This window comes from Magnolia sinica, chromosome 19 (assembly GCF_029962835.1).
Source record: "Magnolia sinica isolate HGM2019 chromosome 19, MsV1, whole genome shotgun sequence".
NCBI classification, from domain to species: domain Eukaryota; kingdom Viridiplantae; phylum Streptophyta; class Magnoliopsida; order Magnoliales; family Magnoliaceae; genus Magnolia; species Magnolia sinica.
The window spans coordinates 3,671,518-3,685,505 of record NC_080591.1 but is presented as its reverse complement, the minus strand read 5'-3'; the positions used below and the strand labels follow the sequence as shown (position 1 = coordinate 3,685,505).

At 41.2% G+C, this 13,988-nt stretch overlaps 1 protein-coding gene across 1 annotated transcript; it reads right to left on the bottom strand.

The window, feature by feature from the left end:
- Positions 1–8,256: 8,256 nt before the first annotated feature.
- On the bottom strand, positions 8,257–13,960 carry LOC131235565 (iron-sulfur cluster assembly protein 1-like). Its single transcript, XM_058232770.1, has 3 exons — positions 13,583–13,960; positions 11,379–11,433; positions 8,257–8,532 (listed from the first exon to the last, which is right to left on the bottom strand). The coding sequence occupies exons 1-3, from the start codon at positions 13,878–13,880 to the stop codon at positions 8,373–8,375; spliced, it is 513 nt and encodes a 170-aa protein (XP_058088753.1). The 5' UTR covers positions 13,881–13,960; the 3' UTR covers positions 8,257–8,372.
- Positions 13,961–13,988: the final 28 nt, after the last annotated feature.

Sequence of the window (13,988 nt, the reverse complement as noted above, 5' to 3'; positions counted from 1 at the left end):
CCTTAGATTTCGATCAGCTTCATTTTTTTGGATCATACCTGCAACAAATAAATTAAGGTGGGACCACAATCACGGCCTCACCAAAAGTATGCGTTTCCCATCCTTACCGAATGCAGACCATTGATTATAGACCGCCGTCCATTTTTCATGCACGTGGTCCAAAAAATGAATTGACCAGACATGTTTTTAGGTTTCGGAAGATGGGAGACGATGGCATGAGGCATCTATTAAAACTACACTTGTACATTGGATTGATGCATCCATCTCGTGGGCCCCACTGTTAGTGGCAGGTTTTTCAAAAGGCCCATAGATCCGAGTACCTTTAGATCCTACAGGCGTCTACCATGTCATCACATGAAGGGTTCGGATGTGAGCATCTCTCCAGTTTAAAGGCAATTGAAGGGAGAAACGTGTCACATACAACAGCAGCTGTAAATCTAGGTGGGTGTTTTGACTATGCCATCTAACCTATTCAACCAGGTTACCAACTAAACTCTAAAAATCTAGCAATTCAACCATTAAGTGGGTCACCACATCAATTTTGCAGTTTTCAAGAAAGTGTTTGAAGTGCGGCCCACTTGATGATTGGATCAACCTAATTTTTTATTGACCATTTGATGGGGGTGATTCTGTTTGTGGGATTAGATGTCATGTTCACAACATTGTTGGCCTACACCTGCCTTGTTGAACCATTTTTTTCATCAACCGCTAGTTACCGATGAGACATTCTCATGAATAAACTGGGAAATGTTTCACCTATTAGTCATGGATGCAGTTAGTTGGAATGTAAGGCCTACAACGATGTGTGTATGCATGACATCCCAATGGGTCTAATATAGTTGTCCTATGATGAAAATGGATGCCTCAAAAACCATGTCAATCCAATTGTCAAATGGTCCACCACTTGAATTTTAAGGTTTTTGGATCCTTGTCCATTGTTTTCTGTAATGCGGCCCATATGATGCTTGGACCGGCATGATCCTTGGGCCATCCTATTTTCATGAAGAGCAACTCTATTGAATTGATTGATGTTATGCATTAGTCATGGTGAGCCTCACATGCATTAGTCAAGTTGTTCGGTGGGTTGCCCCACTATGCATGTACGTCTTTGCATAAATCAAGATGCTCTATTATTATATATGTGACTTGATGATAGTTGTACAATTCATTATTCATAGTATCATTTAAATAAATAAAACTTATGCAAGATGCATGACAATTTAATTTAGGAAAAAAAAATTATTCAATTAAAAAAAAAAAAAATTATGAGACAAAAGGTAGGATGGCCACAGAGGCGGTCATAAGGTCTCTAGCTTTCTCGATACTCCTCTCATGTCAGGTCCAAAAGGAGAAAAAGACAGTCCCACCTATTTTCATTTTTGTTTGATGTCTGCTAGAATATATAGTTGGCATATTGAAATAAGAAGTGTCGGTGTCGTAGCCATTAAATCTAGGATCATATTCCATGATCCAATTGACCCGGCAAAATACAATGCAAGGTGGCTTCCTCAGGGGCCTTGCTCTTGCTCCGGTGATAGACTCTCAGGAGTTTCAACACCTGGTCAAAGGTCAAGTACCCAGAGGTGGTGAAATCCCACTAAGGCCTACCTGTAGGTGGTGAAATCCCACTACGGTGTGTAAAAAATAATTTTTAAAAAATAATAATTAAAAAGGTGGCTTCCTCAACATCTTCACGGTTCAAGATACACTTTAGGAACAATGGTCCATAAACAACATTCAAGATGATGGTCCATTATTCTATGCAAAAATGTTAAATAATCCAAGGCACTCCAATAGGAGAGTTTAACCATTATGTGTCCTCCATTGATGGATTTCACACCGTCAGATCATTCTTCCCTTCACATTCACATTTTAAAAATCAGAACCTTGCTAACTGCATTGTTACTCTTGTGATATCCAAGCCATGTGTTGAAGGCTCAACGACTGGAACGATTCGGCATGTCCAAGATCCAAGCTGCTTCTCTAATATGTACGATAACATATTTGTGTGGCCCACTAGATGATTGAATCCGCTTAATATTGGGTTCGGAAAAACTATCAATGGTCCCACCTAATATCCTCTCTCTTTATATGCGGTGCACACTGACATTGGTAAACCCGATTGCACCAAGACCTTCTAATGGTACGAACTGAATATAGTGGAAACGGATTGGCTACTCCCCCTGCCACCAACTCCGTGGCTGATGGTCGGTGCTCTGTGGGCCCCACCATGATGTATGTGTTTCATCCATTATGTTCATCCATTTTTAAAGATTATGTTATGTCTTGATTCCAAAAATGAGAGGAATATAAATCTCAGATGGACCACACCACATGAAAATAATAGCGATTGGATATCCACCATTAAAATCCTCCTAAGGCCCACTATACTGTTTATTTGACATCCAACCTGTTGATTAGGTCATACAGTCCCAGATGAAGAGAAACAACAAAGATCAGATTGATCCGAAACTTTTATGACCCCCGAAATGTTTTTAATGATCGACCCTCATTCAACACTGTTTCCTGTAATGTGGTCCAATTAAGATTTGGATATATCTAATTTTTTGACTCATACCGTAAAATGATCTTTAAAACTAGATGTACGTCATGGATGAAACACATACATCATGTTGGGGTCCAAATAGCACCGAACACCAGCCATTGGGTGGTGTCCGGGGGAGTAGTCAATCCGTTTCCGAATATAGTATCCACCGAGTTCAGCCGTACCTTAAATTTTGGCAAAGCAAATGCACGATTTTTTAGGAGATTGCGTACTCTGCCTATCCTATGATACTCTGGCAGAGTATGGTACTTCATACACAGGCACCCAATTGTACACGTGGCGTATATTACCGGTCCCAAAATAAGATGGTCCAATAATTCTGATGTCTGATTCATGGGAAGCCCGGTGCATGATATTAATTTGATCAGCTGAATTTTAGAAATGAAGCTAATGTGTTGGAAAGTTATTAAATATTTATATTGAATGATCCATTTAAGATGATGGACCAGGTATTCGTGCGGTTATTTGGTGTAAGATTATTGAATTTTTTTTATTATTATTTTTAACTGTTTAATAAATATTCGCTATTTGAATAGCTAGGTGATCTGATCTGTTCATATTTTGGTTCACGATGCATCTAAACTAAGAACCGTAATTATAATCTTTTTAATTTGACTTGCATGTATACTTCGTAAGTACTTTTTAAGTTATTTCTATGTATATGAGTATCATCTGTCCTGCTCTACCAGAGTATCAAACTTTTCTCAAGAAACAAAAATACAGTAGTTTTCATGAGCGGTGTAGAATATTCTCCGCACATTCATGAATGAACGGTTGCTATTTTCGAGGAAGATAGACTCAGTGGGCCATTAGGCCATGTTAATGTGTACCATCCCTCACCTCCAATCCAAACACGTGGCACAACCACGGGCGGTCCATGATCAGTGGTACTGATACACATAAATGTGCCAATGGATCATTCCCACTGTTGATAGATGCACACGTGTATGGTGGAGATCAGAGAGGGCATGATGACGTGTGTGGTGGGGGCACCGTTCGTTTTCGTGGGCATAAATAATTAGTGGAGTATATGGTACCCAAAAGGGTGGGCCCCACCGTGGCCAGCTCTTTCCCTTGTTTTCTTTCAGAATGCATGGAATCATTTAAAAGATGGGAAAAAGCCACAGCCACACCCCATGCACATACAACGCCCTTATCCGCACGAGCACGATATTTTAGACGGCCCAACCTCGAATGTCCGTAAGCATGAACCCAACTGACACGTGGCAGGATTTCCACCAACCCACACCCTCCACGTCAGCCAGCTCATGCCAGCTAGACGGTTCCGGAACTTTCAGAGCCCCTTGGAATTTTGTTGCAAGATTACTCTCAGATAGGCTATGGGTACTCGCAAGTTCGTTCATCACGTGGGTACTGGTCTGTGTGAGATCCAATCCGTTCATCACGTGGGTCCTTCCATATATTTCCCATGAGGAAAAATTCTGCCCTGCCGGTTGATCGGGTACACAACTTACATGTGTTGCATCTAGATCGTCAGTCGTCCATCTTTCCAACTCTTTACGGTTAAACGGATGCATCTAATCCATCCACCAACCTGCGATGGGATGATCGGCTATGAGGTCCTTGTGAAACTCTAACACACGGCTAGGATAAGCTGCATTACTCGCCAACTTGCCAGCCTGGCAAGAAAAATAAAATGTAGAAGATAGAAAGCAGTGGGAAATGCAAGTACGTACACATGGATTTCTAGTGACACAGTTCATGTGGACCAAAATGCTGTGGATGTCTCTTCATCATGCTTTGTTGGTTTCTCTTCTTCAAAAGCTTGGAAAATGATCTTTAAGAAAGGTATTCGCAGGAGTAGCCATTAAGTAACATGTTTGGATGAGATCCAAGCCGTTCATCTTGTGGGACCTGTTGTGTATGTGACGTGGCCCACGAAATTAGTTCATCCATCCATCAGGTGGGCCAGATGGACGTAAACGAAATCGATGGTTCTAAAATGTTTGGCCAACGGTCAACACTTGACGAACACATCTGGGTCACTTGATGACTGGAATGGCCCAATTTTCAGACCACAAGACATAAGACTGTTGGATCCACCCAATGAAATGATCTGATCACACGGCGTGCACACAATGGCACGTGTGGACGAATTGTATTTGCGTGTTTGTTGTTTCGTGTACTTTAGAAATGCGACGCGGATTGAGTACTGCAATGCATGTAGCTACGTCAATAGTTGCACCACGTGGCAGAATTTGATTCAATAGCAGGTCACAATCAAAGATTGAGTACTGCCCTGCCCTACCCTATATATACCTAAGTTAATAAGCGCAACACGTGGCAAAATTTGATTCAATAACTGGTCACTATCAAAGATGAGGCTCAACCAGAGTACCTATGCAACTTTTAAATATGCTAATCGTGACTTATTCACGGCAGCAGCCTACGGTTCAATCTAAGAGAATACTATGCTGTATTCAGCACCTTTCATCTTGGGCATGACTTTATGAAGCCCACCATCATATGCCTTTTATCCAAGCTATCCATCATAATTTTTTTCGGTCACAATGTATGAACGAAAAAAATAGGTAGATCTTACGTTTAAGTGGGCCACATCATAGGAAACATTGGGATAATTGCACCCCCGTTAAAATCTTCTTAGGGCTTGCCCTGATGTATATTTACCATCCAATCTATTCATAACGTAACGTGAAGAAAAATATTTAAAAATAATGTGAGCTCTGAAAACTTTTGTGCTCCCTATAATTTTTCCATAGTAAATCTTCAGTCCCCACCCTTCTTTGTGGTATGGTTCAGTGCTTAAGATCTACCCACACTTTAAAATGAGCTGAAAAAATGGATGGACAATGCGGATAAAACACATACCCCACAGTGGGGCTGCAGCAAGCAATCAGCTTCCCCAGTTGTCATATACTCTTGTATATCGCTTTCAAGTTGGTGCGATGGTTTTTGGCCAGTAGGATGAGAATAAGATAAGTTGCGAGTACGCAACCAACGAAGCTCAGCCTCTCATCTTCCATTGGTGGGCCACCCTAGGAATCTCCTATAGCTGTCTGAGTTTGACCATTTTGAGGAATTTTTCTAGGGTCCTTTTAAATTGAAAGTCTCTCTAGGCACGTTTGTTTTTTATGGTACACGTGGGAGGGATTTTTTTAATGAATTGAAATAATCTGCACACCCAATTGATAGATACACCCTTTTTGTTACATTTTTCTGTAACTGACTAGTACAAATTTACACTATTGTACTGTAAATGTGGACAAAAAGGTTGCAAGTAGTTGATCCCTTTGAGCTCTATCAAAGAAACAACACCTTACAGAAAAGGATACTTAAAAAAGGTGCGCATGGCTGAAATCACACGCCTTTACTAGTGGAATGGTGACCATATGCCATGCTTGGATGGTGTCCACATGTACCAGGCCGCAATGCATCCGTGGCAGAACCGATATCAGAAAATCGGCAGTTCCACATAAATCCAGGACATGTGCATGCGCAATCATATGATGCAAGGATTAGACCACAGGTATAAGAGAATGAATGAAAATTCCATGGTAGATTGGACTACTAAGAAGAAGAAAGAACAAGGCAAGAAAGTTGCATGGCGTATCAATTGGCCGGACACGTTCATCAAGCGGGCCAGTTAGAAAGATTCGGGGAACATGGGATTTTAGATAACTCTATATCAAGGACTTGTCCAGCACAACAAGCAGCTGATGATTATACAATACATGTAGTATATGCCAGCATACAATACCAAGGTAGCGAGATACCTAGTACCTAGTTAGCTGATGGTGATCTGTTGATTGATGCAACATCAGAGATGGTGATCTGTTTATCGGGCCATGAGGTCCACCAATCTGATATGGGGTCTATTGGATTTCAAAATGAATCCCAAGACCTTCTGATGATCTCTGTTACCACTTCAAGGTGAACATCCATTAATCACCAAGTGTCTCGATTACCACTGCCGACCTACGGACATGTTGTCGGCATAAATGGACATGAACCCAAAATCATAGTAGCAAGCTCATGATCAGTCAATGACAAAAAAATGTCTTAAACAAAGCCAATGGTCTTGGTTTGGGCATCAAAACCAACTTTTAATCCTACTGCAGAGTATTACTACTTCACTATCATCCCCTTCAATCAATTTCAAATCATGGGTATCTAAAGATTCTAAAATTGGATAGACGTGCTTGCTGAGCTCTTGTTTGGATGCACAAATGAATTGAATTGTGAAAATTTTGTTTAATCAGATAGGAAATAACAGCAGCTAATGATTCTCCCTAGTGTTATCATGTGTAAGTTGCCCACAAATTACCGTTACATTCCTTTCACGTCCAATGTGAGAGTAACCCAAATGCAGTTAGAGCCAACGCACACCCATATAATATTTACCCAAATTACAATTTGGTTATTTCCTCTTCAATTTGAAAGTGCTGCCAAACGCACCCTAAATAATGACTTCTTTTTTTCTTTTTGGGTGCTTCTAGAGAGATGCAACCCAAAGCACTCCCAGAATCACAATTTTTGAGGACAAACGGTTCTCACTCAAATAGTCATCTTTATACACAATCATCCGTTCAACAAATGTTTCTTAGCATGGCATAGGTAGCAAAATAGAATCTGCAACATGAACAGTTCATATCTACGTTTAAAATGCAATCCAAGGTGAAAACCATCGGCCACCACACGGCCACAATACCATACCTTAATGAAACCCCATCTCAATGGTGCTTTTAGATATTAACAACCTTGCTATGATATTAAACTCCATGCTTTCAGATATTAACAACCTTGCTATGATATTAAACTCCATTAAAATTACCCGTAGATCAACCAGGATGAATTTGCCTTGTTTGGTAGAATTTTCATGATAGGTTCATGAAGGGCGCGGGAGATATCCAAAGATTAGAACCATTCATTTGATGCTTTCCAATAGCAAATGGACCAGGGTCCAAAAACCACAATGTTTGGATGATCCCAATCTTTTAATTGGCTACATACAAATGAACACTAGAAAGATAAAAATAGTAACTGCTCCACTCATCAGCCTGTGGGTAGGCAATACATGGATAAAAGAAATGGACAGTAAAAAGATCAACCAGCTGTCCACATTCAACGAATTTGTGAGGCCCACCAAATGTGTGGAGCTGCCTGATTGTACCAGGGCACCTACACACAGCTGAGGCACGCCAGATTGAGAATCTTTGATCCCAAGATGGAAAACCTAAAAACTCAACTAGCATAGGAATTGCCTGATTCGACCTAACAGCCTCTCCACGGCACCACCCCTAATTTCTCATTTAGGGATCTTGGTGTGTAAAACTTATTCAAGAAATAGAATCAGTGGTCCCCCCCTAACAGACAGGATTCCGTGCGTGTGGGTAACCATGCTTTGGCGATCCATGCTGGAATGCTGCACGATGGACCCATTGGATGTGGATATGCCCAAGAGATCTCCACAACAGAGATCCCAACTCTTAGACCTTTGGCCTATTTTCCATTGAATGTAGGCACTGATGTATTTCTCTCTAAATACTAGATTTTGCAGGTTATATTCTTCCAATCTGGGAGATTCTTAGGGCATTCCCAATCCATGGCGGAGCCCATCAGATCAGCAGTATGGATCACTGAACCAGGGACCATATGTATGGGATCTTGTCCCTCTGTAATAAATGAGAAGCCGAGAGGAAACAGTCAACTGGATTGCAAATATGGTCCATTATTAGAACTAGTAAATGAACAAGCTGTTCTTCCAAACGTATGCTACATACATGGTAATCCAACGGCAGCTTTGTCCACTGGAGTAGACTCGACATTAAGCATTGGCAGCTTTGTCAGCTGGAGCAGACTCAACGTTTCCTCCCAACCTGGCCTTCTTTGCTTCGTAGTCTTTTATGGCCGCCTTGATCGCATCCTCTGCGAGCATGCTGCAGTGGAGCTTCACTGGGGGGAGTGAAAGATGTTTTGCAATCTCCCTGCAGTATTGAGAAAGATATGAGAAAGAAGAGGATGCAAAAAAAAAAAAAAAACAAATGACCGGAAGTTTCTTGTTCTAAACCTTGCATATTTCTGCTACACGATCCACAAATGCTTTTATACGCAACAAATACCAGAAATAATAATAATAACAACAACACATGCACTGGATTTTATATGAAACACCCAACATCTGCAAACCATATGCTGGGATGTCTGTTGTGGAGGTATGCCCAACCCATCTGCATGCCTGCACACGTGACAAGATGATGTCCATCAGGTAGGACCCACCATGTACAAAAATCAGGGCAATCCATTAATTAGATGGACCACAGTTTACAGAACAAATGGACAGCTCAAAAACTTGACTTAATTGTTCATTTGTTCCGTAGATTATGGATTACCTCGTGAATGGATTAGCCCAATTTTGGATTGAGGCATCTAAATGGCAGGGCACGCCAGATGGATGGTTTAGATATTTGCCACACCACGTGTGTGCCAGCATGAAGATGGGCTGGGGATTATCAAACCTAGGCAGTTGTGTTAACAACTCATGAATTAAACATCTTATAGACAGAAATTATGTTCAAACAGTTAAAATGCTTGATAGCTTTTCGCATTTTTATGCTTTTCCCAAATATCTTTCTGCTTTCTCGTCAACAAATAATTCACAAGATATGATCCAATACCCTTCGATAGGGCACCTTATCTTATTGCTTTTTAGCCCAGTCAATATGTCGTCAGATACAGATATTCAAAGCCTTGGCAAGGAGCATGCTGACATATGCTTACTAAACAATGCTCACATGCCAAGATGATCATGCCCAATAGTGCACTTTAGCCTAACCAATGTTCTATGTATCAATAGTATCAGCTGATATTATCGGTATAACAAGACAATGATATTTAAGGAAAAATGCATTGCATGGTCAGAAATTCCACCATTTTGGTCAGTATTTGGTTGTAACTTTATGCTCTATTGCTTGCATTGTATGCCATTTGAATAATATGAATTAATTGTTATAATTGCATCACTTGTGGTCGACAACACATAGTTTTGTCCCCTAAACAATGGAAGACTATTATGCGTAGCTTTTTATATTGTTTTGAGTTCGAAGTGTAATCGTACTTTTAACATCTCCTGAAGTTTTGGTGAGAAATTCCACCATTTTCCTAATGTTCCCCTCACACTGCATTACGCAATACATGTGATATTTCCCAGTGTTTCCCGCAATATTTTAGTATCCCAAAGGGGAGTTTGGTTGCTGGTTTTTATATTTCTCAGCTTAGAAATTTCCTGATTTTTGTGATAACACATTTGCTTCACACTTTTTGATAGGTTTTAGATTATCCAGGAATTCCATTCACCAATTTTTTGCTCAAAGAACTTGTCCCAAATGAAAAACCTGGGGAATTAAAACAGAATTTAGACTTTTCCCAGGTTTCCCCAAAAAACCCAATGTATCAACCAAACAAAATTTAATCATTCCCCAGGAAACAATAGGTCAACTCTTAACATTCCCCAGGAAACATAAAAACCAAGTAGTGAATTCCCCAAAAACCAAACACGCCCCAAGTGTGCGATGCATGGTGCGATATCCATACTTCAAACATTGAACCTATCTATTGCATGTTAGAACTTTTTTTTCAACACACACCCTCACACCCACACACACCACAATGGGTGCTTGAACCCATGACCTTAGTATTGAAACTCTTGTGAGTCTACCACTAAACCATGAGTAGGGACCCCCCAATGGGGAACTTGCTTTTGTCTAGAGCATGCAATGTCAAATAGGCTTGCAAAGCGCAATAAAACCATAGCCAACAAAACAGTGTGTTTTCCTATTCTACCTTCTCTCTTAAATTTAATATATATATATATATATATATATATATATATATATATATATATATATATATATATATATATATATATATAAAGCAGCAACTTAATTCCTTTTGGTAGAAGCCTAAAAGCTAAATTTTAGTTAACAGTAATTATGTAATAGAGATCCTGATCTATAACACATAACAAGTTCAAGTTAACAGTAGTTATGTATTACAGATCAAGACCTCTAATGCAAAGTTACCGCTAACTAAAATGAGATGAACTCAAATTTTAGTCACCAGCCAAAAAGGCCCTTAGTTTTTTGCCTAAGGTCGCTTGCTTAACATTTGGAAGACACCTTCCACACGGACACATCCTTAATTGGTTCCTATCTAACAACGATATAGCAGGTTTAGATGTAATGAAACCTCTTGTATACCCATTAAAAAATAAAAAATAAAATAAAAAAATAAAAAAATCAAATGCTATCTCATATCAATAAAAATGTCTAGAGGATTCAAGAAATATTTGAACCAAGTAGCAAGTAAATGCTTCGTAGTATTGGATGCCAGATAAGTAGCACATGAAATGTGATGTTAGACAAGGTTGGTATAGAGCATTGGATGCTTGAACCCTTAGTGGCACATTTGCACCTCTATTTGAAGAGAACCTTTCTCTTCTTGCTTACCAACAAGTGGCAGGGTTGTACTTTGGAGGGCATGGAACCTCCATGTAGTGCTATCTTCTTCAAAAATGCTTTCCCATCATCACATGGATGGCCTGTCATCCATCAGTTTGCAATCCACCCTTATGATGTTCTTTCGGTCTTACCTTTATTTAAGGGAATTCATCAAGGACAAGCATGGCATGTCACAGCCAGAAATGTAACATTGACACCAAATTTCGTAAAACATCCCAGAGAAGGATCAGGCACTTGTTTGCGTAAACCTCACATTTCTGTTGCAAATGATTAAATCACTGCTAGAAAAAGAAGAAGGAAAAGGGACAACTCACGTGTTCTTGATGGATAATACTTCCTCCATTTGTTTTCCCTTCACCCATTCAGTAGCTAAAAAAGAGTATTCAATGATAACAATATCAGTTTCTTTCCTATCATGAGCACAATGGTTCAATTTATCAAAATTGAAAAACCCATTGAAGTAGTAAAAACAAAAAAAAAGTTGGTTACTCTGATACGAAAATCAAACAGCAGTTGACAGTACTGGAAGATGCACAGAAGCAACATGATAGTTGATATTCTTTTTTCTTTTTTTTTTGAAAGATGAATTCATTAAGAAGAGAAAAAAAGGAAACACAAGGGAAAACAGCCTGCTGAGAGGGCAGGCAGCAACTACACTCCTAAGAAGATAAAATCACAACCAAAAAGACCCTTAACATTTGTAGCCCACTCGATCATGAAACGAGTTGAAACAAGGGAAAACAGCCTGCTGATGGTTGATATTCTTTAACGTCGATGATTTAAAAAATAAAGTATATTTACTTACAAACTCATGGAATCGAGTTTGACTGGTTAGCGTTCATTTTGTAAGCCAATAAAGAAGTAATCAGTTTGCTAAGGCCCTGTTTGGTAGACGCCCGAAAATGAGTTCATCTACCAAACAGGGCATAATTTCTTCTTCTTCTTCTTCTTTTTTCTTTTTTGTTGGGGGGGGGGGGGGGGGGGGGGGTGTAATGCAGGGGCATTTTCACACCAGGCTCAAGTGGGGTCGCCTGTGGGATACAGGGGCACACATGGGGTGGGCGAGGCCCACGGGGGAGGTCTCGTGTTCGAGACTCCTCACCGGGAGTGATTAATGCGCATTTCACACCGGGCTCGAGTGGGGTAGCCTGTGGGATGCGGGGACACACTCGGGGTGGGTGGCCCATGTGAGGCAGTACCAATGTGATTTGGGGCCCACGAAGGGGGTTCGGCCAAGGTCCTAACCCATGAAATGTGAGGCCTGGGCTATGAGATAAAGGGATTAATTCGCCATGCTCTAATAGTTCGAGCTTTTAGAGCAAGTGGTTAATTGTCCTGCATCAAATTGGTATCAAAGCGGGAGGTCTTGTATTCGAGACTCCTCAGCGGGGGTGATTAATGCAGGGGCATTTTCACACCGGGCTCGAGTAGGGTTGCCTGTGGGATGCAGGGGCACACTCAGGGTGGGTGAGGCCCACGGGAGAGGTCTCATGTACGAGACTCTTCGCCGGGGGTGATTAATGCGCATTTCACACCGGGCTTGAGTGGGGTAGCCTATGGGATGCGGGGACACACTCGGGGTGGGCCGAGGTCCTAACCCATGAGATGTGGGGCCTGGGCTATGAGATAAAGGGATTAATTCGTCATACTCTAGCAGTTTGAGCTTTTAGAGAAAGTGGTTAATTGTCCTGCATCGGGGGGGAATAAGCTGTAGGGATGAGACACAGGCAGGTTGTGTCGGGTTGAGGGTCAACATGACCTCAAGAGGACCCAACCTACAAATTGATCCAACCCGAATTCCAACCTGAAGTCCACTAAAATCGACCTGCAAACTGACCCAACCTGAATTCCTCTATACTCAACACGACCCAACCCAAATGCATGTGATTATTCCCCACCCAATCTAAACTGAACCAAATTTGCTCAACCCAAAACCAAGCCAAATTGAAATCGGGTTGGGTCAGTTGGGTTCTGGTTGACCTGAACCCACGTAATAAGCATTCCTAAAGTGAAACAATCCACTGAAATCGAATTCTTTGAAACTATCCATAGAAACCAGCTTACAAAAGGTCCACGATCATGTTAGATATCAGCAATTGACAACGGAAAGGTGCATGATTTGGATGGTTCTCGAGGAGGGCCCAGGATGACAAGACATTGTACAGAAACATCACAGCGGATAATCCAATGGTCCAATTTGTGGTGTACAAATGGTTGGTAGAAAAACAATAAAAGATTGGAAATAAGTCAGCACTGAATGCCGCAAAATCCATCAGTCCGATTAAAATTAGGATCGTACAATGAATGCAATCTCCTTATCATCACAAATCCATTGTGGGACACAACTATAGACGATCTGGATCATCAGCGCTTTGACGTATGCCCAAATTGAGTACGCCCCACTTAGGCAGATATCCCCCTAAATCAAAAGCACAAATTCCTTTTTTATATATAAAAATACTAGAAATACGACATTCAAAAAACAAAAAGAAAAATCGAGATTAGGGGAAATTACGACCTACGGAGGAAGATGCAATGGCGGAGCCGCATCCGAAGGTCTTGAAGCAGGCATCGACGATCTTCCCCGACTCCTCGTCGACCTTGATCTGGAGCTTCATGACGTCGCCGCAGGCAGGGGCCCCCACCAGGCCCGTCCCAACTGTCGGATCGCTCTTGTCGAAGGATCCGACATTCCTTGGGTTGTTGTAGTGGTCAACCACCCGCTCGTGGTAGAGACGGGCGAGAGTCAAAGGGCATTGAGGGCTTGGATTTTGATGCCCTAACCCTAGAAACCTCTTCCCAAAAACCCTAAGCATTTTCCTTTTCCTCCGTTTGTCTTCTTCTTTCTTCTTCGGGAAATACCTGAGGTTAGTTGAGACTCCGGACTCACCCAAGACGGTGCGGCCCTTACGTCGGGCCTACCT

Coding starts and splice junctions, on each gene's coding strand:
- LOC131235565 (XM_058232770.1), bottom strand. CDS start 13,880: ATGCTTAGGGTTTTTGGGAAGAGGTTTCTAGGGTTAGGGCATCAAAAT. Junction 11,434..13,582: donor CATTGCATCTTCCTCCGTAG/GTCGTAATTTCC, acceptor ACTCTTTTTTAG/CTACTGAATGGGTGAAGGGA. Junction 8,533..11,378: donor GTATTATCCATCAAGAACAC/GTGAGTTGTCCC, acceptor TCAATACTGCAG/GGAGATTGCAAAACATCTTT.